Genomic DNA, 27,666 nt, shown 5'->3' with positions numbered 1-27,666 from the left:
CTGGCCCTCCTTAAAAAACACTTTCTTTGAAACACCCCCCTGTGTGTGTGTGTGTGAAACCCTGAGTCTCTGCAGCTGCAGGTATAGGAGCACACGGCGAGCCAATCCCAGCGCGGGACATGGATAATTGACAGTGGGGCCCCGCCCACGCGTCCACCTGTAATCCAATCCGCGCGCCTGTCACAGGTAAAACCGGCCTCGATTTCTCCGCATTGCGCCCAAAAAGCGAGAAAAGCCGACAAAACCCGTTTGTCTCCCAGTGAGGGACACGTTGTTTGTTGCCGCGGCCCTCACCCTGTGGAAGCGGAGGAGTTTATTCCACGGCAAAGAAGACGGATCGGATTTTCAGTACCAACTAGAAAGTCCAGTTCGACCGACCGAGAGATGTCACAGGAGCATGACAAGTAAGTCGTCCTGACTCGCCACTCTTATTTACACTCTGCACACAGCCTTGGTACTATCAGCTTTTTATTATTTTCTTTTTCTGGATTGATTTTATTATTTATTTTTTATGTTTTTGCACCTTTCCCCCCCCCTTTTTTTGTTTTTTGGGAGTTGACACAGGTGTCTTCATCTCTGACCTGCAGCGTAAAAACGTGTAAAAATTGGAATTTTCTTATAGAGCTGAATGTTATTGTACGTGTGGCTGCTTCTCTCACAGGTTTTTCCCATGGTTTATTCCACCTGTCGTGTCCCAGCCTGTTACAGGTGTTTTCTCCTCCACCTGTCGTGCAAAAGCTCCGGCGCATGTTAGAATTAAAAAAAAGAAAAAAAAGTGTCCCGTGACGACGCTGGGGCGGTTTAGTGTTTGATTTTGCTTTAAGCTCTAACTGTTATGTGTGTGTGTGTGTGTGTGTGTGTGTGTGTAGTCCTAATGATGTTTGTTCAAGAAATAAACGTGGCAGAAAGAAAAGAGAAGGGAAAAGAAACGTTGCTGATGGGTTTTTTGGACACAGGCTTATAATAAACAGGGAACAATTATCATATTTGATCGTTCGTGTTGCGAGAGACGGTTCGACCACACTCTATATGAGTGTGTTGTTTTTGTTTTTTTATTTTGGAGGATAATAATGACAAGGAGACTTTTGAGGGGAGTGAAACTGTACACCTGTTAGGCGTTGGCCCGACTACTAACACAGACAATGTAAGCAAGCACAGGGCTATATGAGGTCCTTACTCTACATAAAGAAAATGGGATTTTTTTTTTGTCAAATGTATCCACAGGTACACACTGTGGGGGCTTTGTGGCTGAATGTTGGCATAGAGTATTTAGTTATTTTGTTGTTGTTTTGAAAGATTTGTGTAGATTACAATGTCAGATTCACGCTGCCTTTATTTCCCCCACATGTGGAATTTATTATACATCTGCTTTTTCTTGAAATTCCCCCCCCAAAAAAACCCAAATGTACAATGTCCTTGTAAGAGTTTTATTTGTCACATGTGACAGTGACATGTAACCCTGAGTGGCTCTAAGACTATAAACATACAATAATATAAAGAAAAAATAAATATTAAAGAAATATGTTGAATACTCTAGTATGCACAGACTATAAATGTGTAAGAATATACATATATATATATATATATATATATATATATATATATATATATATATATATGTACATACTAAGTCATGGAGTGTAAACAACATCATAAACAACAAACAACAGCAAAAACAAAAATGAAAGTGACAAATGATGCAGTTCTAGCAGCAGCAGTACTCAAAGTACATTTTTTTAAATGCTTCATGTACATTAAAATGCCTTTATTGCCCCACATGTACAATTTCACATCTGCTTTTCCTTTTAAAAAAAACCCCAAACACTTTATTTTTTGTGTGTTTTATGAATTTCTATGGAGTTTGACTGTGATTTTATTATTTTCTTTATTGATTTATTGATTTATCCATGGAGGGACTTCCACGGGGAGTCCTGGGCAAAACCATTTCACATCTAAAACTCACGAGAGAATACGAAAAGCTAAAAGGAAGTAATTAAAGGAGTTAATAGGGGATCTTATCAGATTGCAGTGTATGATGAGCACAATTAGATATAGGATTACTAATGATCACTTTGCTCTTGACCATTGAGAGGAAAAACAAAACAAAAACCAAAAAAAAAAAGAAAACCCGTATTTGTTGTAGATACTCGGCGTGGAAGCTGAGCCGGTCCATTTACACTTTATCATAGCAACTACTGTTGTGGCAGAAAGTTCAGCAGGCGGACGACCGAAGTGAAGGTGAAGTGACAAAGGAGGGAAGCGGAATTGTTGTTCTCGCCGATGAAACTTCACTGGGAACTTTACTTTGTTGACGTCGTCAGGTCAGACACCTTTTAAGTAAACAGGAGCTGAGCAAACATTTCGTTTGTTGTCGTTTGTCAGACACACAAGAACACAAACTAGAGCAATGACTACTTAAGATGGCCGAGGAAGAGGAAGAGCAGAGCGATGCAGGTCGTGACTGTGCCTTAAAAACAACGTCTTACAAACAGGTTCCCTTACAAAAACAGAGCGCAGGAATGCCGCGCGGTCACATACGTCACTCGCCGTCAACATCTCAGCCAATGAGCTGAGTCGTCGCACTGGACGAGCCTGTAGAGCGTCTTTCTGTCGCAGTCGTGGTTCGATGAATCAGATTTGTTGCACAATCGTGTGGAAAATCCTGAACAACTGGTCGCCCTGTCTTGTCTGATTCTGAACGAAGCAGCAGTGATTGTGAGTCTCGGCACAAAAGTCGTTTGGTTATTTTTTTCTCTAACGCTTGAGAAAAAGGCTGTTTCCTAATACTCGACTCTAGGAATAAAGCACAACGCCTTATACGGACATCCTGGGGGTGTGTTTATAGGTCACATATTCAGGCTTTACCGTTTTTTTTGCTTATTTTAACCATAAAAGGATCTGAAAATATCCTTTAACTGAGTGCGTTTACCCATTTTCCAATATCTGGCAGTTATTTACAATGTACTGCATGTTAAAATACTGTTTTAACAATTTAAACGCCGCAGTTGTACACGAACAACAGATTTTTACGTGTTCAATTTGAAATGTGAACAGTATAAAACGTCATTTTTTGAGTCTCTCAGTGTTTCTTTGTCTCCCAATGTGCAAAAAACAGGCCAAAAATTTAAATTACTTTAATAACCACACGTTGGCTTTGACGTGCAACGTCTCAGCTTTCAGAAACCGATAGCGCGAACTGTCGCGTAACTACGGTAATGCTCGGTCTCGGCCAATCTCAGTCACAAAATAGACTGTTTCTTTATATTATTTTTGTTCATAAAAATCGGACTAATTCAATCTGATTGTTAGAGATTTTGAGTACTTTTTGCACACGTGCGTTTATATAGTTGGTGAAAATTCGGATTATTTTTATTTATCACATTATTATATCCTCTGTATACATTTGAACATAGTGATGGAGCCTAAATGCTCTGTGTTCTCATGATAAATTCATGGTTTATCCGTGTATTAACGTGTAAAACTCTTTGTTTCCCCCCCCCCACAGCAAGCGTGCGGTCCTGGTTCTTCAGAACGAGCCGGGTTATGGCGGGCAGCGTCGCTCCTACACCACGGAGGACGAAGCCTGGAAATCGTTCCTGGAGAACCCACTGACGGCCGCCACCAAGGCCATGATGAGCATCAACGGAGACGAGGACAGCGCCGCAGCCCTCGGCCTCCTCTACGACTATTACAAGGTATCAGGCTTCGGGAAACAAACAGCATTAAACAGCACCTTTTTGTCAAGTTCAGAACATGTAGGAGAACGTATGGCAGCTTTCAGGTATCATAAACACTGGAAATTAGGGATAGGTTACAAATTCTTCCACGCTTTCACTTATATGACCGTCATTCACCTGCGACGACACCTGCGAGGCACCGCGTGGGACATGTAACCGATCTCGTCGCCCGTATAGACAGCGCGGATGACCCGAGTTTGTTGGATGTGATGTGGTCAGATGCTGAGCGGCTGTGTTTGCTCTTCCCATACAGGTGCCCAGGGAAAAGAGAACAATAGCACAGAACAAGCCAGACACACTGGTCTCAGATGTGGATCCCAACAAAAGGTGAGCAGAAGCCCCCCCACCCTTTAGGAAAATAAAGGCAGCAGAAGTGAAGCACGGCGCGAATGGGAATGGAGCGATTGAAGCTCTTGAACGTTCTCAGCATTTTGTTTTGTGTCAGGCATTTGCATGACTATCGGAGATGAATGCAAGAGACGCCGCCCTTATTGATTAAAAACATGCATACATGTAATGTCAGGTGATCATCGTGTTAACTACATGGAACACATGACGCAGAGGAAAAAACACACAAGTAAATAATTCCTAACGATAATAACAGCTACTATATACAGTATGTACTCATATAACCCCTTTTTTGTGGCTTTATACTACTTTAATTCTATAGTTATTCTTTCATAATAATTTATTTTTATAGTGTGCCAGGACAACTTGTGTGTTTCAATCTCGGTGGGTTAAATTATAAAAAAAAAAACAGTCCAACAGATGAATTAAAGCAGAGTAAAAACATAAATCAGTTTAAAAGAATATACAAAATACACATTTTAAATAAATATAAGGATGAAGAACAGCAGTTTAATCCAGGACGGTGATGGAAATGGTCATGTTTAAAGCCAGACGTATTCTTGTGTTGTACTGAGAACATTAAGAACATAAACACTGTAATTATGTAAATATTTGGCGATGGGATAAAGTAGTGTTTAAACTGAGTTGTGTACATCAGTTTATACTTCTGCCAACTCCTTTTCAAACATAGGACAGGATGTAAATGTAAATGTGTTGTCATTGTAATAATAATGTTAATAATCTGTCTAGCTAGCCAGCTAACAGGTGCTGCTATCTTTCTAGTTAGCTAGAAAATCTAGCTAGCTATCTGTCTAGCTAGCTAGCTAGCTAGCTATCTATAGTGGACTTACATTACATTATATTACATGTCATTTAGCAGATGCTTTTATCCAAAGCGACTTACAATAAGTGCATTTAAACATTTGCGAACAAACAAGAGCTAGAAGTAAGTAAGTGCTTCAAGTAAGCCAAACTATAAAGTGCTAGTCATAAGTGCCTTTTTTTTTGTCGTCGTCGTCGTTGTCTTAGTCGAGGTAGAGTCGAAAGAAATGTTGTTTGTAGTCGGCGGCGGATGATGTGGAGGCTTTCTACCAGTCTGAGTAGTGAATTTCATATTTTTTACATGGCTGGAAGGGCTTGAATTCTTATTTCTGGTGGTTTTGGCTTCAACAAAATATACGTATAAGACTTCCAGTACATGTAAGACAGGTAACAAAATGACTTAGGGTAGGCAAAATAAGCTTCAACCTCAGCCTACACCTTTTTATGTCTATTTCTTCATGTGCAGAGTGCTGCTATTCAATTTACAAGCATATACATCAACACAAATGTGTCTGCATGTATTTTTATAGCACCAATGTGAATACCAAAACTAACTAACAAACTAATTTTCTTGGCAGGCACCACATCCAGGCTGGACACTCCATAGCCCCACTCCAGGAAGCTGGTATGGAGAGCAGGATCCAGGTTCTGAAGGGGCCCTTCAATATTCTCCAGCTGGCCCAGGACAAGAGGAACCAGTTCCCTTCACCAGGTCAGTCCTGACTCGGCAACACACAATAACAGACAGTAAGCTTCTTAAAAGCAGATCGTCAGTCTTGCTGATTATTGCTGTTCTATTCAGACACGACAGTCACAGTTTCCATTGCTGCAGTGCCAAACTACCCGTCCGTCAAGACGGAGGTGCCCACCCACGGCTTCTCTGTGACCGTGCCAAACAACTGCGCCGAAACCGACGGCCACGTGAGCGTCTTCGACCGCCAGCTCACCCACAACGGGGTCCAGTTCAGCCCCAGCACTCACTCCCGCACTCCGCCCGACTCCACCTTCTCCGAGAGTTTCAAGGACGGTTCCCAGGAGGTGAGTGTTTCGATTCCCGTCCTCCTAAAACCCCACCACCGCTCTCCCAGCCGCCTCCCCCCTACGCTCCTCCACTTTCCTCTCTCAGAACTTTCCCATTAGACAATAGGACTTTCACCTGATCCCATGGAGCCAGTGGTGGGCTCAGTCTTCCTTGGTTTTATTTGAACATGCCAAAACAGTGGCTAGTGTGTTATTATGTCATTGTCTCACCGACACAATAAAGTGCTGTACTTTTCTCTTACAATAGCCAAAGCTCTTTCTCACTCTTATAAAAACCTCAGTACAAGACGAGGGGGGTTTAGCTAACTAAAGAAAATAAGATGGAGGGTAAATTAAGAAAAATGACTCAAACTGTCGTGAGTGGTGGAAGAAATTGGAAAATCCCTGAGTGGCATAGGAGCAAAAATAGTGTCATTTAAAATCAAAGTGAGTTGTTTCGTATCCTCCTGACTTCACACTTGTTGTGTTTTTCTTTGTGCGCCTCAGGTGTTCTCTTTCCCAGGAGATCTCCAGTTACGCATGACGCCCGACGACTACGCTCACTTTAACACCGTGCCGGGGTAAGTCGCGCTGCCGCCGGGGCCCACCGCTCGACTTCCACCGCCACACCACCATTCAGCGTTTGACACCGCGCCGCAAGAATGGCCTCATTCATCGCTGTCACTGGGGGAAACATCAGCCTCCCCTCTGTGTGAAAGACGAGAGTCTACACACATGGGCGTTACCTGGCCCTTCTCTGAGTCAATTTAGCTGCAGTGGCTCCACAAAGTGTCTTAAATCATCCATCCATCCGTTTTCTACCGCTTTATCCTCCGTGCCAATCTCAGCTGACATAGGGCGATACAACCTGAATTAAATGAGGTTTCCCTCAACATAAATGTCATCTTTTACACAAAGAAAATAGATTTTTTTAGCTCAAAATATTCTATTTGTGACGTGGTACTTGATTCCTCCCCCTGTATCTCTGCTTTCAGGAATAACTTTGAGTACACTCTGGAGGCGTCCAAGTCGCTGCGTCAGAAGACGGGTGATGGGACGATGACGTATCTCAACAAAGGCCAGTTTTACCCCATCACGCTCCGGGAGATCGACACCAAAGGCCTGCAGCAGCCGATCACCAAAGTCAGGGTAAGAAGAAAAAAAGAAACCCCCGGAAACAAGTGAGAAATCGGGATTAGTGGACAGTAATCCTAACACGTCGACGTTTGCAGAGCGTCGTGATGGTGGTGTTTGGAGAGGAGAAGTGCAGAGATGACCAGCTGAAACACTGGAAGTACTGGCACTCCAGGCAGCACACTGCCAAACAGAGGTGTCTCGACATCGGTAAGAGATCCGCGCCGTCCGTGTTGTTTTCATTTATATTTTTTCGATTGGCCGACAGCGCTGTGAATCTCATTCTATTGAATCAAACGACGTGTTGTTCACTCAAGTCGACCACCAATCCGGGGCGGAATTTCAGGCTTGCGTACTGGGATACAGCTCAGTCGCACCCACCCTGTGTTCGTTTTTTCAGAATGGGAAATACTGTGTATAGAGATCTGATTGAACTTTCAAACAAAGCACTAACAAATCTCACACGCGTTCCCTTTACTATGACACCCAAAGTACTCAAGTAGACCTTGTAGTTGCAGAGATATACACATTTCATTCATTATGAGTGTGCAGTTTTTGAGCGTAGACCTAGAGAATAGGCTTAGGGCTCAGAGGGTTAAACTCTCGATTTACATCTAAGAAACTGCACAAGACTTTTTTTTTTTTTTACGGACTCATTGTCCAGGAAATAAAAATAAAAATAGAACAATAGAGGAGAATACATTGAAATATAATACATTAAAAACAACGTCTGAGATCTGAAATCATTGTATCACACAGTAGCAGTAATAATTAACTTTCATTCCATTTATTCAAATAACTGTTATCATGTTTATAACAGGGATATGTAATGTGATACACACGGTGCTTAACACATTTATTACACCACCAAAAGATTTATTTGGCAAATAACAAACTGAGTTCACCTTTTTAATACGCAAATTTGAGTCAGACATTAATCCAGCGTAACATTCAACCACTAAAATGGATTTTTCTGTTCAGGAATGCAAGTAAATAACTCCAATTTGACGCCTTAATCAAGAAATAATAATGCGCTTCACTGTTTTGTGTCTGTTTTTTGTGAAAGAGTACATTTGTGCAGTCAAAGAACTGAACTCCCGTGTTTGTTGTCACAGCTGATTACAAGGAGAGCTTCAACACAATCGGCAACATCGAGGAGATTTCCTACAACGCCATCTCCTTCACCTGGGACACCAATGAAGAAGCCAAAGTAAGACAGTTAAAGTCACACACACACACACACACACAAACTTCACACACTGAGTCACTTCCTGCAGCCAGTAAGCAGCAGGTGATGACACATTTAAAATGTACATAATAATAAATAAAAGAACAAGCAATACAATTATTTTGGCACACCTCAAAGTAAACAGTATGAGCTGCAACTATTTTTAAATTAAAAATAAACGTGTTTGTCATCTCACGTGCAACTCACAGTGCACGAAATCAAAAAGGTGCACGATATTAGCATTTGTCATATATGACCCACGGACATCTTTAAGTGCCTTTTAGCAGAATACAAAAATAACTTACGCTGCAATCAAACCTTATCCGACCACTGCAGGAATCTTTGAGGGACAGTGAAAAGTGTTTTTCTAGTCATTTCTTTGGTGGAACCACAGGTTGGGCCACTAAGAAGTTGGGTATGGGCCGCATGTGGCCCACGGTCATAGACCGTCTCCATGTGCCTTGAACTCATCTTGACCGTTTCCCGTTCAGTTTCTGACATGGAGCAGAGTTAAGGTTTTTGGACACGACGTCATCGGTGATAATCGTTCACTTAAAAATCACTGGGATTCCCGTGAAATTTAAGCGTAAAAGAAAACATGCACATAAATAGAAGAGAGAGCGCGTGTGTGTGTGTGTGTGTGTGTGTGTGTGTGAGTGACTGGTCCAACCTGCCTGTCACCTCTATTGTGAGGCTTCGTGTTGAGGAATGTCTACGCGACAGGCAGGAGCGTCAAAGAGCGCAGGAATGAGGAAACTCAGCAGGGGGGGTGGACAAAGACCGGATTGGTCAGTTGACAGATAAATTCCTGTCCGACAGGTGACAGACAGAAAGGAGGAGGAGCTTTTTGTTTCCACTCTCTCATCTCTTGTTGACATTTTCCTGAACGCTCTCTCTCTCTCTCTCTCTGTGTGTGGCGCGGTTTCTCACCAACCGCCACGAGAGCTAACGATGACGACGACTGACAACTTAATTGACAGACAAAGAGACGGCGTGAGTCATTTTGCTGTGCGATGGCTCTGTGTAGGACACACACACACACACACACACATGCACACAAAAACAGGATGTGGGCCCAACTGTCTCATGACTCGAGGCCTGTGTCCATAGGATGTTCATCCTTGTGTGTTTTTGACTTCACGGTGTGTGTGTTTTTGGAAGTACCACCCACCAGGTTGATTTAGCATCTCATCAGTGTGGTGTACGGTGGCGGATGAAGACGTGTGTGTGTGTGTGTACTCACTTTGGCATAAACACTGACCTTGTCTAGACCAGTGGTCTCCATGTTGACGAAAACCTGGTCCTCATAAGGCACAACTTCATTTTTAAAGGAGCTAGTAAAGTTCAGGACTAAGATTTGAATTTAATTTGTGGTCAGGTTAAGGTTAGAGTCAGGTATTGGCTGGTTATGATTAAGGTTATTAAAGATAATATTCCTCCAGAATTCAAAGAGCCATTTTTGACCCATAAAATGAAGATGACAAGTTTTATATATAAGTATTTATATATATATATTGAGAGAGCTATTTGTTGTTTGTTGTTTGTTGTATTTACAACAATAAGAGGGTTAATGAGGGCTAAAAGACACACAAGAAACAAGTCACTCAAATGTGTTTTTAAAAATAAGCCACATAACTTTGTAGATCTATTTAAGTCATTTTGTTATTTGTGGAAAATTTATAAAATATAAAGGGACCCCACTTTGAAATAATTAAAAGAGTTTTTTAGATTTGATGTACTTCATGCCTGAGAATAGCTGTATGTGTGTAGTTTATGTGGAGGCAAACATGGACAGGAAAGGACAAATATGCACTTCCTTCATGTACACATGATGTCATTGAAGTATTGTGAATGGTTTTGTCAGGTTTTTTAAATATCGTGTTTGACACAGATATAGGAGGTGACGCAGATTTTTAGTCGCCCAAATATTAAAACACCATCATTTCTCACCTTGAGCTCTAAATAAAAAAAAAAATGAAATAAAACAACAAGTCAACGTAGCGTCCTAAGAAGAATAGCTGCACAAACCTGCGTGTGTGTGTGTGTGTGTACCTGGTATTCCTTATGTTGTGGGGACCTAAATCTGTTTACACAGTCACATTATGGGAACTTTTTTAAAGTTAAGCTGAGGTTAGTTTTAGGGTTAAAGTAAGTCTACAGGAAATTAATGTAAGTCAATGCAATGTCCTCTGAAGTCATGGAAACCAGTGAGTGTGTGTGTGTGTGTGTGTCTGTGTGCCTCGGGGTGATTGCCCTTCATTATATATGTAATTGCAGTGTATTTGCAAAGGGCAGCCCCACCTTTTATATTTACATACTCTGGGGCAATTTAGTGGAATCATCCAAAAAGGAAAAAAACAAACAAACATGTGACTGTTTGCATTATTTTTATTCTCTTTGTCAAACACAGTTTACGCTGTCCTCACACGTCACAGCACGGCACCACATTTTGTACCAAAATCACACAGTTAATCAGTTTAAAAGGAACAGATGAGTTTATATGGAGCAATACAGTAAAACTAAACTTCTTCTCCTAAAATCTATGTATTTACAAGATATTATTATTATATTATATATATATTTTTTTTTTTAAGCTGTTAAACCAAATTAAACATATATAGTAAACCCAACAGGGCTGAAAACCCACTATCACAACATTTGTCATCTTTAATCAATGACATTTCATTTGTGACAACCATATTCTGGGCTTCTGGTTCAATTTAATTTTTTTATAGGCATTAACGGTTACATTTTACTATATTATATATATCACATTTAACATTACACTGCATTTTTCATACAGTATACTGTATATTATACATATTTTGTGGGTAAACGTGCAACATGGATACATTTTGCACAAGGAATGACATCCTCTGTTCTTAGCATTTGACTGTATTATAATTAATAGAATGGATTGTTGCATTATAATGTGCCGTAGAGAGAATAGAGAGATACCAACTGCCGTAAAACACCACCGACAAAACAACCACAACAAAACGTTTTTATTTAACCTTTGTGTAACACACAAGTATAAGTGTATCAGTGATGTGTGCTCCTCAGCCCTCAGGTCGTCTCCAGTAGGTGTTTCAAACACTCTTTGTTGACATAATGGTAGTAACCTGTTTGCTATATAAGTACCAGAGACCTGTATTACAAAAACAACCGCCACATACACAGCGTATCTTATCTCTATCTCTATCTGGTGTCACTGATCCTTATATGAGCAGCGATGGATGGAAGTGGACGGTGGAGCTGCTGTGACGGGATCTAACTCCACTGTAACCCCTAAAAACTAAAGGTTGCCCTAACATTACCTTGTTAACTACAAATGCAAGGTTATTATAGTTGACAAAAACTAACAAAATGACGAAAACTAGTAGCAAACCCGCTCTAAAGGCTAATTAAAACTAACTCATTTTAAAAACTAAAACCAATGAAAAAACTATTATAACCTGAAGAAATAAAAAGAAAGCATGTAATGACTGTCAATGACCAGTGGAGGGCAGCCCAGAACAGTGAATAACCCTGAGGCCTCTCACAAAGATGCCAGTGTGAACAGTGAGAGAAAAAGATGGGTCACTAAAGTAGACTTATTTGATTTCTTTGTCTTATTTAATAATAATAATAATAATAATAATAATAATTAATTTGTGCCACTGTCTTCCCCGTCCTCTCTCTCTCACACACACACAGATCTTCATCTCCGTCAACTGTCTGAGCACGGACTTCTCGTCTCAGAAGGGGGTGAAGGGTCTCCCACTCAACCTGCAGATCGACACCTACAGCTACAACAACCGCAGCAACAAGCCCATCCACCGCGCCTACTGCCAGATTAAAGTCTTCTGCGACAAGGGAGCCGAGAGGAAGATCCGGGATGAGGAGAGGAAGCAATCCCGCCGGAAAGGGAAGGTGTCTGAACTCAACCCCGGCATGGCCTGTGAGTCACTGTTTCGTTATTAATTGTGTTATATTATGAACTACAGAGGAGTGTCAGGGCCACATCTAAAAAAAATAAATGAAGAATAAATAAAACAGCATGAATTCTGTGATAATTCTGATTTTAATATAATGACTCTTAATCTTAAAAAAGTCAGAATTCTGAGATTAAAGAAAAGTCAGAGAGATTAAAGTCAGAATTGTAAGATTAAAGTCAGAATTCTGATTTTTATCTAATGACTCTTAATCTTAATAAAAATCAGAATTCTGAGATTAAAGAAATAGAGATTAAAGTCAGAAATCTGAGATTAAGGTCAGAATTCTGAGATTAAAGTCAGAATTCTGATTTAAGTCTAATGACCTTTAATCTTAAAAAAGTCAGACTTCTGAGATTTAAAGAAAAAGTCAGAATTCTGAGATTGAAGTCTTTTTCTGACAATTTACAAAGGGTGCACTAAGGGTAAACAGAGGGTACAAATCAGAATCAAATATTTACAAAAGAAATACAGTTATATAATAAATGAAAAGTAAGTAAAAAAATTACATGAAATACCCTTTAAGAAACAGCGCAGTAATGTACCAGATAAAACATTATCAGTGTGATTAAAAAGAGCATTGGTAGCAGTTAAACAGTGTTTTATGTGGAGTTAAAAACTAATTCCTGGTTGTTTTTTTTGTTTTTTTCTTTCCACCCAGTTGTGGACGTCAAAGTTCCCATCCTCCAGAAACGCAACGACGTGACCATCTTCAAGATGATGACCGACATCGAGACTCAGCCGGTGCTTTTCATTCCCGACATTCACTTCTCCACCTTGCAGCGCCATGTGAGTGCTCGTCACACACACACAAACACACAGGTGGGCATCAGACATGATTTTGAATATGATTTAAAGCATGACTAACAGGCGACCTGACAAATGTCCCCTGTTCAACGTGTAGTCCCCTCTTTGTCAGTGTGTAACGACACTGAAGTCCCCTGTTCTACTGGTTCACAAGTACACACACACACACACACACACCTGATTCAAATGATCATCTCATCAGCAGAAGCCCGATAACGACCTATTCATTTGAATCAGGTGTGTAAAACATGCAGGGCATAGGATTGAGAAACCCTGCACTAAATAACACACACACACTGTGCCAAAGTCTTGTACGCTGCTTCTGGGAATAGACTTGTTTTTTTGTTTGTGCTGCTACGTCGTTGTTTGGCGCCCTCTCGTAGCATCTTCTGCGCTCCATAAACAGTTTGTCCCTTACGCCTCCACCCACTCTTCAGCCAGCCTGGGTCGAGGTGACCTGCTTTGCCTGTTACTTGGCACGTACGGAGAGTTCTGCTTTCGGAGCTGCGATAGAAAGTATAACACGCATGTATTTCGGGAGGCTGCTTACTCACAAAATGAATCATTCACCAGCAGTGACTCAAGTGGAATATACCACACTTACAAACACTTTAAAGGTCCAGTGAGTGACATTCAGGAGGCAGAGAGTGACTACACTGTGTCTGTGTAATTGTATAATTGCTTTAAACCTCTTATGACATGATGATCATCAGGATTTTATAACTGTAGTCACTTCAACTTTCAATATGTGGCAGTTACTGAATATTCTTAGTGTGTTTTTGACTGTGTAATAACAGTTTAAAGGAGTAAAAGACAAAAAACAGATTTGGATTTTTCACGTTACAAAATAGGAAGTCTAAAATGACGTAAACAATTTCACATTTACAATTTGAACTATTGTACATATGTACAAAACATTTTGTCAGTCCTGGAATTCGAGTTTTCACGTTTCTGTGTGCGTGTGCAGGCGTTTGAGTTTTATTTTTTGTGGTCCTCCTAATCCTGGTCCCCGCTCCAACACACCTGATTCAAATAAATGGGTCGTTACCAGGCTTTCCGGTAGTTTTTGAATTTTCTAGAGATCACGAACAGTCTAGGAGTTAAGGTAATGAGAAGCACGCATGCCAAAGAGAGCTTTTCGGCTGCTTTTTTCCCCTTACACATACAGTATAAACAGAGGTTATAATAATGTGCAAAATAGAGGGTCTTATATTCTTTTTTCCAGCACCTTTTTCACCAACTATATAAACACACGTGAGCAATTACTCAAAATGTTTAAAATCGGATTGAATTTGTGAAATAAGCTCGTTTGGCTCGTTTTTATGACCTAAAATTGAATTATTTTAGTTAGTTTTAGTGACTTCTGCACAATTATGGCTACATTATATCACTACTAAACAAATGTGACACTAAATGAATCATAACTTTGACTCAACAACACAGAAGAGGACGAAAAAAACAACATTTTTTAAAGCCTGAATATGTGATCTATAAACACACACCTCCAGGATGTCCATATAAGGAGTTGTGTATTATTCCCACTGCAATTCACCAAGGGTTAAAATAAAAATAGGTGTGTTTTTGTAGCCTTTGAATAAGCTGTTGATATGTACTTTAGACGAGGGTCTTGCTTTATAGAGGCCGCCATCTTGTGCAAAACAGCCAGATTAGCTGTTATTTTTTGCATTTTGAAATGAATGAACATGCTTTCTGTTATGTGAAGGCCTCCATTGTCAATCTGACACGTTTGGTGGTAATTCACATAAAAAAGGATGATGACCCGCTGAGAAACTCCACTATTTGTAATTTAAGAGCCCCCCCTGCTGGTTAAAACATGAGCAACACACAGCTGAGCACAAATAACATCATCCTTCCTCCTCTGTGCAGATTTGCTTTCCTCACAGCGAGGCCCGAGCGACAGACAGACAGACATGCGGTTATTTTTGGTTGCGCCGGTGACATTGAACCCGTCTGAACAGTGTCTGAACAGGGCCGCGCTATCAGTTTCTGATAAACTCCAGAGTTTACCAGGATCCCTCCCAAAATAGATTTCTATTAACAGTCTGCAATCGATACAGCTGCAGGACAAAGGGCTATGACAAAAAAAAAACCCAAAAAACTAGCTGCTTTCCAGGAAAAACACAATAAAAATGCCTCAAGATTCTGATAATAAGTCTAATAATTACTCATTCAACTCAATTTGACTTTTTGTTGAATTATTCTATGGCAGTAATATTCAAAAATAATCACTAATAGTGTCAGTGACCTCCTGTCTGTTTGCACCTGCTCTTTGATCATCAGTTCTTCAGATTTAAATATGCAGGCTTTTGTTCCACATATACTGCTGTGTGTGTGTGTGTGTGTGTGTGTGTGTGTGTGTGTGTGTCGACCAGACTCAGTAATAAAGGATGCACATATCGATCGACACTGGAAACCTCTTGGATGCGGCTGTTGACTCGGCCTTTGCTCTCGTTGACACACGACACAATGTGTTTGAACTGCAGACAAAAATCACGTTCATGTGCATTTTTAAAGCCACTTATCGACGTTAAATGTTGTGTTTTATATGCTTGCGTTTGACCTGTTTTACGTTCTGTTTTACTGAAATTCTGCCTCTTGTCTGTCTCGCAGCCTTTCGCAGCAGAAGACGGAGAGGACAGGTGAGTTCTAATTTCATTTCTTTTCTTTTATTTAACCTTTATTTCTACCAGGATAATCCCATTGAGAGGCAGCAGCAGCAGCAACAAACACACACGCACACGCAATAAGACAATAACAGACATGAGAAAGCCTAAAAAGAAAAAGCCTTGTTCTGTAGATCTTTGCAGTCTGAAGCAGCACAATACTGGAATGCTCTTATGTCTGTGAGATTATTAGAGTTTCTTCATTGTCTGTTATTCTTTCAACATGGCAAACGGTTTAAAAAAAAAAAAAAAAGCTGCCTTCACACATGCGCCGCCATCCCTGAACGTCTCTACACGTTACACCCACAGTATGTATGTGTCACATTCAGCGGAACTAGACATTAGACAGACTTTACCCTGCCAGCTCCCCGGGTGCAAAGTCTGTGCAATGTCCGGCTGAATGTGCAAACAGATAAAGAAAGGGCTGAAACCAGCCGGCACCAGATGACTGCAAATACAGTACATGTGTGGTGCAATGATGATGTAATGAATGTATTAACCGGCATCCCAAAAACAAGCACGGTGCACAATAAATTCATCGTGGTGAATTTCTCTAATCACGATAATTGTGAATGGAGGAAAAAAACAAAACCTTAATATTTCACGAGAGTGTCAAACTCACCAACATACAGTCTTGTAACTTATTTTTGAATGTGCTGCGTCTCTCCTTATAACTTACTGTGATCTTATTGAATTATATTTTATTTATTTTCCCACATAAAAACATGTATCCTATCTGTGCTCACAATCGTAGGTAGGGTAGGGAATTTTCAAAGTTGGAAACTTTCCATCGCAACTTTAATTTGGGAATTTTTGGAAATATTCCCAATTGGAAACTTTCCACAGCAATTTATGTGAATTAACGGGAATTAAGACATTAGTAGACGTTGTCAAATTTGGTATTATGAGTCATAACTAGGGATGTCCCGATACCACTATTGTGTGTCCGATACGATACGATACCGATATCAAAAACCTGAGTATCTACCGATATTGATATTATTCCGATACAGTCATTTTAGACCATTTATGAACGTATGAATTGGATTTTTGGATTAATTGGAGTCTACATTTTTATCTGTCTGATATTCGATCCAGTGATTTTGACCAGTATCTGGCCGATACCGATTCCTAACCCTAGTCATAATGATATTATGACTGTTAATATCATCAAAACGTACTCGACTTTATGTCATCCTTTGGCTCAAATCTGTGGGTTAGGGTTAGGGTTAGGGTCTGTCAAATTCTCATATCTGGGTTGTGGGCTCAGAAAAGGAGCTTCAGAATCCTAGAAATCATGTGTGCATGTGATGCAGGAATGCACAGGTGCATGTAGGGGGCGTGGCCTCAATAGCCCTGCAGTAAGTCATGTTCGTGCTATGTCATAGCATATTATACATAGCCAAGAAGATTTTTTTTACCAACTATATTTATGTTCCCAACCTTCAACTTTGAAAATTTCCACTTAATTCCCATAATTTTCCGTTATTTCCCAAAATTCCTGTGGAAAGTTTCCTATTTGGAATATTTCAAAAATTCCCAAACTTAAAGTTGTTTTTTTTTTGTTTTTTTTGCAACCCTAATCGTAGGTGCACACAGAAGGCAACAGATGAATTTAAAGACTTATATTAAAACATATTATTTCAATATTGCAAACATTGGTCAGGATCATGGGGACGGATCATTTTTATATCGTCCCATGCCTTCACTGAACTAAGACAACCTGTGGCCACGTCCCATTATATAGAAAACCTCTATATCAGAACCAGGGACAGACTTTGTGTCATTTCCATAGAATACATGCAGCGTGCATTCTCTACAGACCAGAGACCCAGCAGTCAGGAAGGCCACAGGGGAAGTTGTTTCTAGGAAATGCCTGTGTATGTGTATGTGTGCATGCTTGCTTGTGTTTTATAGCCTGTTTGCAGGTCACAAAGGGCATTTAACTCATGTGTGTGTGTGTGTGTGTGTCCACTGCAGCTCTGGGATGAAGAGGTTACCCTTCAGTGAGGAAGAGTTTTCTTCGCCTCCAAACAAGATGGCAAGACTGGAAGAGCCCAAAAAAGGTACTTGAGTAATGAGTGAGTGTGTGTGTGTGTGTGTGTGTGTGTTGTGTGTCGTGTAAGTGCGGGGACTGTGCCAGTACCAGGTACTATCGCTAATGAAAAAGCAAAGGAACCGTTCCGTGCCGTGCCGAGGCAAGTCATGCCGGGACCACGTCGTGGAAAAGTATAATAAGTGCGTGCGCTCTGTTTGCTCTGGCCGGCCCCTGAAGGCCCCCACCACCACACTCGGTCTCTCTGGGCCATGTGACGATTGCAGGTCTTTGAAAACCCACACACACACACACACACACGTGCCTGAGGCCTCCTCTGACCCAGCAAAATACTGCTGATCACTACGTGCACACACATGCAAACAAGCCAGTGCCCTTTAGCCCATTTCCTATTTATAAGCATGCGGCCAACTCAACGCGACGAGTACCAAATATGTAACTGAGTAGTCTCAAATTATTATTTTTAGCGACAAGAGGAGGCCCAATTCACGCTGATTCTGAATGAATAATATAGTGTGTGTGTGTGTATTCACACACAAACACAAAAATAGGATCTTTAGATGAGTAAATGTGTTTTTTTTTAGGCTGACAGATTCTAAAAATGTCAAATCTTTATCATTTTGATCCAATATTTCACATGAAAAAGACTATTAATGAGTCATTATTACTTTTCCCTCTCATACTCTTACAGAGAGTAGAAACACATTATGGACTCTTAACTTAAATATTAACTTTATTCAGTGTTGTAATGTAACAAAGTACAAATACTTTGTTACATGTACTTACGTAGAATTTCCACATATCCGTACTTTACTTTGTTATTTATATTTCTGACAACTTTTACTTTTACTCCGATACATTTCCCTTAGCCATCTGCGTTACTACAAAATAAAAGTTGAGTTGGTAATGCCTGTTTGTTGCCGCTAGTTGTTTTTAGCGCCTTTTACTTCTAATACTAAAAGTACATTTTAGATCAGAAAATGACAGTAAGAGTCAGGTACTTTAAGACTTTTACTCAAGTAATATTCTAAAAGGTGACTTTAACTTCTCCCAAAGTCATTTTCTGGTAAGATACTTGTAGCTTTCAAGTACTTTATACAAGACTGAGTGTATTCCTGCAGTAGTGAGAAATCCCCCTACAGTACATTACACTTAAAGTAGTCACTTTCCATTTGTCCTTATATGGACGTGAATGAAACTAATGTGCACATACAGTAATCGTGTATTTGAACTGAAGCTGGCAGAGAAACCAGAGGACGTCTCCAGTCTCATGTTGAGACCACAAATATCACAAGATCCTGCAGAAAAAGAAAAAAAGGTTGGAATCCAATGAGAGTTCGATCTATTTCGAGACGGTTGTGCTGTAGTGACCGAGTGGTTCTGCTAGCGTAGTGTCTTTTTATAACCCCGCCATCAAATAAAACCAAAAAATGTGTACATGTGCTTTTACTCTGACGCAGTAAAGTCACACAAACCCACACAAAATATCACATCGGAGCAGCAGACGGGCCGTCTCTCGTCAGCCTGACTCTTTGATACTCGCTGAGGTTTCTTTCAGGTTTATGTTTAAGTGCGTGAATGTTTGTGCTTTGTTTTTTTTCGACCCTCCCCCCCCCCCGTCTGACTCCCTCTCCTCTCTGTTTACCGCGCAGTGCTGCTGTATGTGCGCAAGGAGACAGAGGAAGTGTTTGACGCCCTCATGCTGAAGAATCCCACGCTGAAAGGCCTGATGGAAGCTGTGAGTTCTTTTATTGGCGCTGTTAATGTTTGCCGGTCACAGAGTGTGTGTGTGTGTGTGTGGGCAATAAAAATGGACATAAGGTATGATTGAGTCAAGAGAGCGAGGGTGGAAGGGAGTGAAGGAGGAAAGTACAGTAAGAATTTGACACTCATTTGCATTTTTCTACAACAGATTTCAGAGAAATACGAGTTACCTTTGGAGAAAGTTGGAAAAGTGTACAAGAAGTGCAAGAAAGGGTGAGTATTTGTTATTTCGCGATATTATTTCAATTTGATTTCTTTCATCTGAAGAAAAATGTGTTTTAAAGTCGATATGACAAGATTAAATTTGACTTTTTCGAGAGGGAGATTTTACGCTACCGATATTTTCCCGCTTCCAGTCAAGAAAAAGAGTTTCAGCAGGTGAAAAACTCGCGTTCACACTCTCTCTGATGGATGTGTCGAGATGAAATTTACGTTTTAAAAAAAGATATTCCAACTCGGGTTTAATCTTGACATGTCGACATTAATCTATGGTCCTTTATTCTTGAAGTTTTGACCTTAATCTCAAAATGATATTCCAATTTTGTTCTTGAAATTTTGAGCTTAATCTCGACATCATATTCCAACGTTATTCTCTGAATTTCGGGTTTAATCTTAACATGTCGACATTAATCTACATTCCAACTTTATTGTCGAAATGTTGAGTTTAATCTCGACATGATATTCCAACGTTTTCTCGAAATTTCAGGTTTAAACTTGACATGTCGACATTAATCTACATTCCAACTTTATTGTCAAAATGTTGAGTTTAATCTCAACATCATATTCGAACTTCATTCTTGAAATTTCAGGTTTAGTCTTGACATGTCGACATTAATCTACATTCCAACTTTATTGTCGAACTTTTGATCTTAATCTCGACATCATATTCCAATGTTATTCTCGAAATTTCAGGTTTAATCTTGGTATGTCGACATTAATCTACATTCCAACGTTATTCTCAAAATTAATTCCTTTAATCTCGACATATTCTAACTTTATTCTTAACATAAAACTTGGGATGCAGATTGATTGACAAACTTCAGCGAGAGACTGATATTTTAATTTAGCTAAGTTTACTTTACATACATTGAAGTAACTTTTTTTTATATGAGCTTGAATTGAGCGGACACTTACGCTGGCGTCTGTCTTTCCGACAGTATTCTCGTCCACATGGACGACAACATCATCAAACACTACTCCAACGAAGACACCTTCCAGATCACCATGGAGGAGTTGGGCGGCATGTACAAACTCACGCTCACTGAAATCTGATCGTTGTGTGGAGGACAAAATTTGGATCCATCAGGAAAAGTGGTTTACACGTGTAAATATGTAGTGATTATGGACTCGATCTATAATTGAAAATGTCAATGTTCTATGTCAGAGGCCCAAAAGAGGAATTCAAAAAAGCCATAGCTCTTAACAGACAACGGTGTCGATTCAGAGTGTAAATTATATGTTTTGCTTAATTTCAGTACTTTTTTTGCTCAGTGAGATATGAGTTGCTCCTCAAATATCAGTGCCTCATTCTTCCTTTATTTTTTTGTGCCGAAAAAATATCGTGGCGCTGCTATACCTCATGCAATGCAAGCAGCGTTTGTTTCTCGATACAGTTAGAATTTTTTACCCCCCGAGAAACATCTCATAGTCGTCGTCGTCGTCGTCGTCGTCCCCTACTTTGAAGCCATAGCACTGACGGTTACAATTTGTAAAGTTTGGTATTTTTTACGCACAAATTGAAGTCAGGAAACAGTAAAGAGGGAGCCACAGAGGTTCAGTGTATTAATGCTAAAACAACACGGCAGTATTTAGTGTCTTTATTATAGTACAATTTGGCTAGAGTAGTGTAAATGCATTCTGTTTGTAAATGAAATGGCTAAAGAAATGTTTTTTGTCTTCCTCAGATAGATCAATTTAAGTTACAGCCTCTTTGTAAGTATTAAACAGTCACTTAATTGACTGATAATTGTAAAACACAGCTAACTTCCCCCCCTGTAGAGTAGTTTTATGATGAAACAGGTCAATGAGACAGTTTAAACAAGTCTGTTCTGGAAGTGCAATACGGTATTTAGGTCACACGGTAACGAAAGAAATCCCTCTATTGCCAAAAAAAAAAAAAAATCACTATACAACACATATTAACTGATAAAAAAAAAGATTTTTTTTAAAAATGGAAATATTGTTGTATATAAACTCTATACAATCTGTCTTTTTATATCTCAGTACTTATTGTGTATATATTTATTAAGAGGATGTGGGTCATTGTTTTTTTTGCAAAATTCTCTTACTCCAAATAATATAATGTTTTTTTTGTTTTGTTTTTATATGAAGTTATTCTAACATTATGTCAAGGGACAAAAAGTGATTAACATGTTTTTTTTCTGTGTCTATTCTGTAAAGGATTTTTGATGCACAAAGTGCTCAATAAAAGCTCTCCTGTAGCTGCCGTTTTTGGTTGTTGTCACTTATTCTGTAATAATCTGAAATGGATAGCATAATCTCAGGTAATTAGTACAATAGCTGTTTTTTTTTTTTTTTTTATCGTACAATGAATGAATCTCAGATAGTGAAGATAGCATTAGAATGGACCTTAATTCATGTCACCAATTAACCCTTAGATGCGCCTTCAAAACATGAAATAAAAAATAAAGCTATAAAAGTTAGATTTTTTTTTTAACATAAATCCTCATCACACAAGTTTGTAGCCCTTAAATTGCCATGCTTTTGTCATGATGCATCCAAAACAGTGATTTGAATGAGTTTCAATGGGGACATTTTTGTGCGTAGGTGTGCGAGTGTGAGTATTTTTAGTTAATGCTGTTTAAAACAGACGAAAAATAAAAAATACATGAAAAAATTTGAAAACCATTAGAAATGGACAACCTGGCATAAATTTTGCAACAATATGCCGAAAAGGATGAAGTATTACCTTTTGATTAGGTACTTTTGAGTGTTATGACAATACATATTGCATAAAACTAGTGTTTGTAGTGTCGTTTTTGTGCCTCTGTGATTCAGCGTGTTGGTGCTTAAAATAACATCTCTGATCTGTTCTGTCTAAAAACTCACAACCACTGTGTCTGCCGTTACATCACGACTCGAGGGGTGAATCTAAAAAATAATCCTGACACATTTTCAGCAACACAATGAACAGCTAATTAAAAAAAATGTGAAAACGATTTTGCCTGAGTAAGAAACGCTCAAGTATTTTAAAGCCTTTACTTTGATCCATGTGCACTCGGCCGTTCAGCAGATCACTGGCACACGAAGTTTACCTACAGTGTTCGTCGGTTACTACGGCAACCCATGTACCAGATCAAAGGCAGGCGAGGGCGGTGACATGGTAAGAAGGGAGGAAGTGTATATTTATGTTTTTGAGAACAACGGGACCGAGTGAACAATACAAAAGAGAGTTTAGTGTCAACAGAAGCCGGGGGCAAAAAATCTAAATGACACCAAGCCAACGTGTACAACGACGAAAAAAACAAACAAGACAGTGATGAAACATTACACATGCAACTGCTGTAAAACACCAAAGGAGAACTACATTAGATGTATAGATCCTCTCACCGAGAGCCCAAATGGACAGTCCTCCCCACATACGAGAGGCTCTTCTGCCCATCGTGATAAAACACTTTGAAGGCTTCTCTACATCACAGTGGTGCCTGTTAGCTGCAGGCACCTGTGACTCCACCATCAGAGCCTCTCTGGCTGATCTGATAACAGACATAGTGCAGAAACTGGTCACCGACTTTGTGCGAATGACCCTGCCAGAGTTTGAGGTGGCCTTCATCACCAGGACGCCATCGCACACTCACTGGGCCACAGCTTTAAAGGAGCTCGACATGTTCCGGGGAGACTCGCTCTCCGGTATATTTGCAGACGCTCTCCACGTCCCCGAGTTCAAATGCAAGCGCGCCGAAGAGCTGACGGCGCGCGTCGAGTGGGAAGTCTCGCAGAAGCTGCAGTGCATCGAGGCCATGGTGACGAGCAGCCCCGCACGTCCTCGGCAGCCTGCCGTCTACGTCAAAGGCTCCATGTCCAGCACGAAGTCTCTCCAGCAGATGGTGTGCTGTGCCGCCCTGTGTTTGGGTAATCTGATCGACCAACGCCTGTGCTACTGGCTGAAGCAGAGGAGCTTCAGCTGCGAGACGGAGCATCGCAACACCTTCAAGATCTCGTTCCTGTCGGCCGTCGAAAAAGTGACAGAAATCCTCATGAAATGGTCCGGCACGCGGACCACGGCAGAGGAGAGCGACGGTGCTCGCACCGAGCGTCTGGAGGCTCAGCGCGCCGCGTTCGACATCGTCATGCACATATGGAACGACCTGCGCTCCGAGAGCAGGCTGCTGAAGCCCTGTTTCAACATGGCCTTAACGTTTGACAGGGTAATCGAGTTCTTCGCCTTGCAGGCCGAGAAGGGGTTTTTCACCATCACCTACCCGCTGTTTTCCGCCGTTGTCAAGAAAGAATTTGAAAAAATGATGGCAAACCTGAAGAGTGCGCTGATAAGAAAGGACAAACAGTTCCTGCTGAGCCTCGCGCCGGGGCCACAGGCCTCTCAGCTGACGCTCGTCGAGTCTTGTGACGCTCACCGAGGTGATGACACTTTGCTGGAATGTGACCTCTTCTCTGCCACGCACACACCTGCAAACATCAGTCCAACCAGCAGGGGGACTTTGATCAATGGCAGCAAAAGGCAGCGTCAGGAGACTTTCAAGGCTGCCTTTCTGTTGAACGTACAGAACCAGCAAGAGAAACTTGCATCCGAAAAACTGGGGAACATGAAGTCCAGTGGCAAGATCATGACATTCTCCTGGGAATTGGTCGATAAGATATATGATTTTCTCATGCCTGACCAGACATACCCAAAACCCCAGGTCCCCTCGGGCACCTGCCTCTCTGACTCTGTCCTCTCTGAATCCGCAGTGAGGGTGGACAACTCCTACTTCTCACCCGAGGTGCTGTACGCGCTGATCGAGGACGCAGTGGAGAAGTTCCTGCAGCAGGTGCTTCTCTGGATGTACAACGAATCGGCAGAAACGACCTGCTGCGAGGTCGTGGCCGGCGCGATCGCCGACATTGAGGATTTAATCGCGATGGCGACCACGTCAGAGTTGACCTCCCACGTGCACCAGCAACCGGATTTCCCCGCACGCAAGTACAAGATCTATAAAAGCAGGTTTTGCGCGGTTTTGCCTCTCGATGACGACGAGAAGGAGGAGGTGGCGAGGCACCTCATCACTTCCTTTTCCCAGAGCCTCATCACCGAACTGCTGAGGCACGACCTGGGACCGCCGAGGATGAAGGACGTGGACACCATCATCGTGCGCCTCTCACAAATGCTGAAGGTCGCTATCGAGGACATTGACTTGAACACGCAGATATTCGAGAAAGAGTTCAAGAAGGTCACCAAGAACATGATTACGCTCCTTCACATGAAGTTCGGCCCGCCGGACAAACTGCAGCAGACTCTTTTATCCAACGACACGTCGTTCTATTACGCCGTTATCAAGTATCTACAAATCCATCTCAACTATCTGCGCAATCAGCAGCCAACGAAGTCTGCGGTCGCCAGGTTTTTCTCCGCGTTGGGGAGAAAAATTGATCATGTCCTTGAGGTGTTTATTTTTGGCAGCCCTGTCCACAGCTCGTAAGCCCGTCTTCCCATCAACTCTTATTAGAGTTGATGGGAACTTCTTCATTCGGGGGAGCTTCTTATTCTCCTGTTTAAGTTTCTTTAGCTTTCCGCGGACTTGGTTTGGGGCGTGTCGCACATTCAGTTCCAAGCGCTATTCGGATTTACACTTGGTCACTTTGTGTCGCCGACTAAAGAGACTAAAGAGCCTGGACCTCATCGTCCGCCCACTTGTCGTACATGCTCTTCTTTTGCACCATATTTTGGAAATGACCAAAGTTCTCCTTCTTCTTCTTACGTTGGGCCGTTAGTTCAGCAGTAGAGCGAGTTGTCTTTCAACCGGAACTTTGTGGAATCGATTGCCGTCTCCTGTAGTCTACATGCTGATGGGTCATATGTGGTCATCAAGACTAGACAAGCGCTACATAAACAGCTGCAAAATGTGCTCCACCAATCAGCGTTCTCCAGCACAACTCAAGAGGCCAGCCCCGCCCCTCTTGAGTTCCCGGTTGAGGGAAAGTTTTTCCCCGAGGTAATTTCAGTGGAAATGTGAAGAGAAGGTTTTCCAAAATAAATGAGAAAAGTCCCTGTGGTAGAAAAAGGGCTTTAGATAGCACTTTTACATAAATGACTTTTATACTTTTAGGCCCATTTGTGCACTGAATATTGCAAGGTTTAGTTTTCATTTAGCCATTTAAAGTTGCAGTAAACAGGATTGCTGGAAAAAAAATATATAGTTGGGTTAGGTTTGCAGGTTTAAATTATTATTTAGACAAACATGGCGAACAGACAAACTCATCTGACACTGGTTTGAATGGAACAGACATTTATTTACAAGTTACACACTACAGCTTTAAATTCATTCAAACTAACGTTGGCAAGTAATGTACTGAAGTCATCTAGGCGTTAGCGACTGAGTTAATGTTTCCAATGTAGCTTGTTGTTCATTTATGTTTGTATTTGTTCATTTTAAACTTCTGATATTTGGACATTTTTAACATCATAGAGTCAGATACTGGGCTCTCTGCTTCTCCAGGCTCTCTCTCTCTCTCTATATATAAATATTATGTTTCTTACATGCACACTGAAAGTTCAAATAACAGAACTGAAAAGTGCTTTTACAAGTATTTTAAGCGGGATTGTGTTCAATCAATTTTGACTCTGCACTTAATCATCATGTGTAATCCTACTTCAGATTTTGGGGGGAGGGATTAGAAACATAACCCTTGTAATATAGTAACTGTTAAGTCAGAGACAATGGTCAATAAAACCAGCCAATAAAAGATCCAGAACTCTGCAGACATGTCATGCGAAAACAATCACATGAGAACAGAATGAAACAATAAAATGCAAATAAAAAACGCAAGATACAGAAAGCTACATCTGGTCAGTGCACTGCTCGTGATTACAGACTGAAGTGGCATGAATTCCAGGCTATATATATATATATATATATATATAATATAATATAATGTTTAATAATGTCACGCATTCTGAGCCTTCATCATTAGGCAACCACACACGCGCTCAGACCGTCGCCACGGGAACTCCTCCAGGGAGCACTCGATCCTGCCTCCTGTTCCTCATGTTGTCAGGACAACAGACAGTGGAACGGCAGCACATGAGTCAGTGTTGCATGGCAACAGATTGGGCTGAGAATATGATTCCCGACCAATCGGGAGCCGCTGCTTGTCGAGGACACCCTGTTGAGTTGATGCTCCATTCTAACGTGTTGGAGGAGAGGCGGGAGGGGGGGGGGGGGGGGTTGTTGTGTGGTACATACATACAGTAAAGCATCCGTCAGGGATGACTGCCAAACGAATGAATTATGGAAATGAGGTTTATTTCAGGAGTAATACACATTAAATCCATCCTTTTTCTACCGCTTTATCCTCCACATGAGGGTTGCGGGGGGACACTGGAGTGTCCAATTTACCTAATCCCCATATTGCATGTTTTTGGGAAGAAACCGGAGAACCCGAAGAACCCGGAGAAGACCCACGCACACACGGGGAGAACATGCAAACTTCATGCAGAAAGGCCCTTGTTCCAACCCGGGTCACGAACCCGGGTCTTCTTGCTTGCAAAGGCAAGAGTGCTCACCACCACACCCACCGTGTGGCCCCCACATTAAAGTAAATAAGTAAATAAGGAAGGAAGCCTGGGATCTTTACTCCTGTCCTTTCACCCAGATTCCAGGTTGTTGTGACGAGGAGAAGCAACTGACTGAGCCATGTTTTCCAAACGTTCAAGTGCCCACGTGTGTGTGTGTGTGTGTGTGCCAACTGAAATCAGATTAATATCAGAAATATAAAACTTGTTTACAACTAAGATTAAGCACTGGCTAAAAAGGAAAAACAGCTGTTTTTTTTTTTATTTGACTGTGTCATGTGTTTAGCATGTAGTTGTGATGTATATGCATTTACATTTGAATGTGTTATGTCATTTTTGGCA

General features: G+C 41.0%; 1 protein-coding gene across 3 annotated transcripts; it reads left to right on the top strand.

The window, feature by feature from the left end:
- Positions 1–206: 206 nt before the first annotated feature.
- Positions 207–22,021, top strand: grhl1 (grainyhead-like transcription factor 1). Of its 3 annotated transcripts, none has more exons than XM_058615290.1 (16): positions 207–404; positions 3,506–3,695; positions 3,991–4,064; positions 5,486–5,619; positions 5,740–5,945; positions 6,435–6,508; positions 6,923–7,076; positions 7,160–7,271; positions 8,177–8,271; positions 11,986–12,229; positions 12,925–13,085; positions 15,702–15,730; positions 17,735–17,820; positions 19,463–19,548; positions 19,723–19,787; positions 20,732–22,021. In XM_058615290.1, exons 1-16 carry the CDS (start codon positions 385–387, stop codon positions 20,844–20,846), a joined length of 1,845 nt encoding a protein of 614 aa, XP_058471273.1. In that variant the 5' UTR covers positions 207–384; the 3' UTR covers positions 20,847–22,021. The 3 variants fall into 3 exon arrangements, with proteins under 3 accessions (XP_058471273.1, XP_058471274.1, XP_058471272.1); XM_058615291.1 differs by having other exon boundaries at positions 208–404; positions 5,710–5,945; positions 12,925–13,052; XM_058615289.1 differs by having other exon boundaries at positions 208–404; positions 5,710–5,945.
- Positions 22,022–27,666: the final 5,645 nt, after the last annotated feature.

This window comes from Solea solea, chromosome 18 (assembly GCF_958295425.1).
Source record: "Solea solea chromosome 18, fSolSol10.1, whole genome shotgun sequence".
Classification (NCBI taxonomy): Eukaryota; Metazoa; Chordata; class Actinopteri; order Pleuronectiformes; family Soleidae; genus Solea; species Solea solea.
Note: the sequence above shows the minus strand (reverse complement) of the source record. Positions and strands in the feature narration are given on the sequence as shown.

What these genes read in the sequence shown, in the direction of transcription:
- grhl1 (XM_058615289.1), top strand. Translation starts at nt 385, where the DNA reads ATGTCACAGGAGCATGACAA. An exon ending in TCAAGGACGGTTCCCAGGAG is followed by an intron (nt 5,946 to 6,434) that starts GTGAGTGTTTCG and finishes TGTGCGCCTCAG; the next exon opens with GTGTTCTCTTTCCCAGGAGA. An exon ending in ACACCAATGAAGAAGCCAAA is followed by an intron (nt 8,272 to 11,985) that starts GTAAGACAGTTA and finishes ACACACACACAG; the next exon opens with ATCTTCATCTCCGTCAACTG.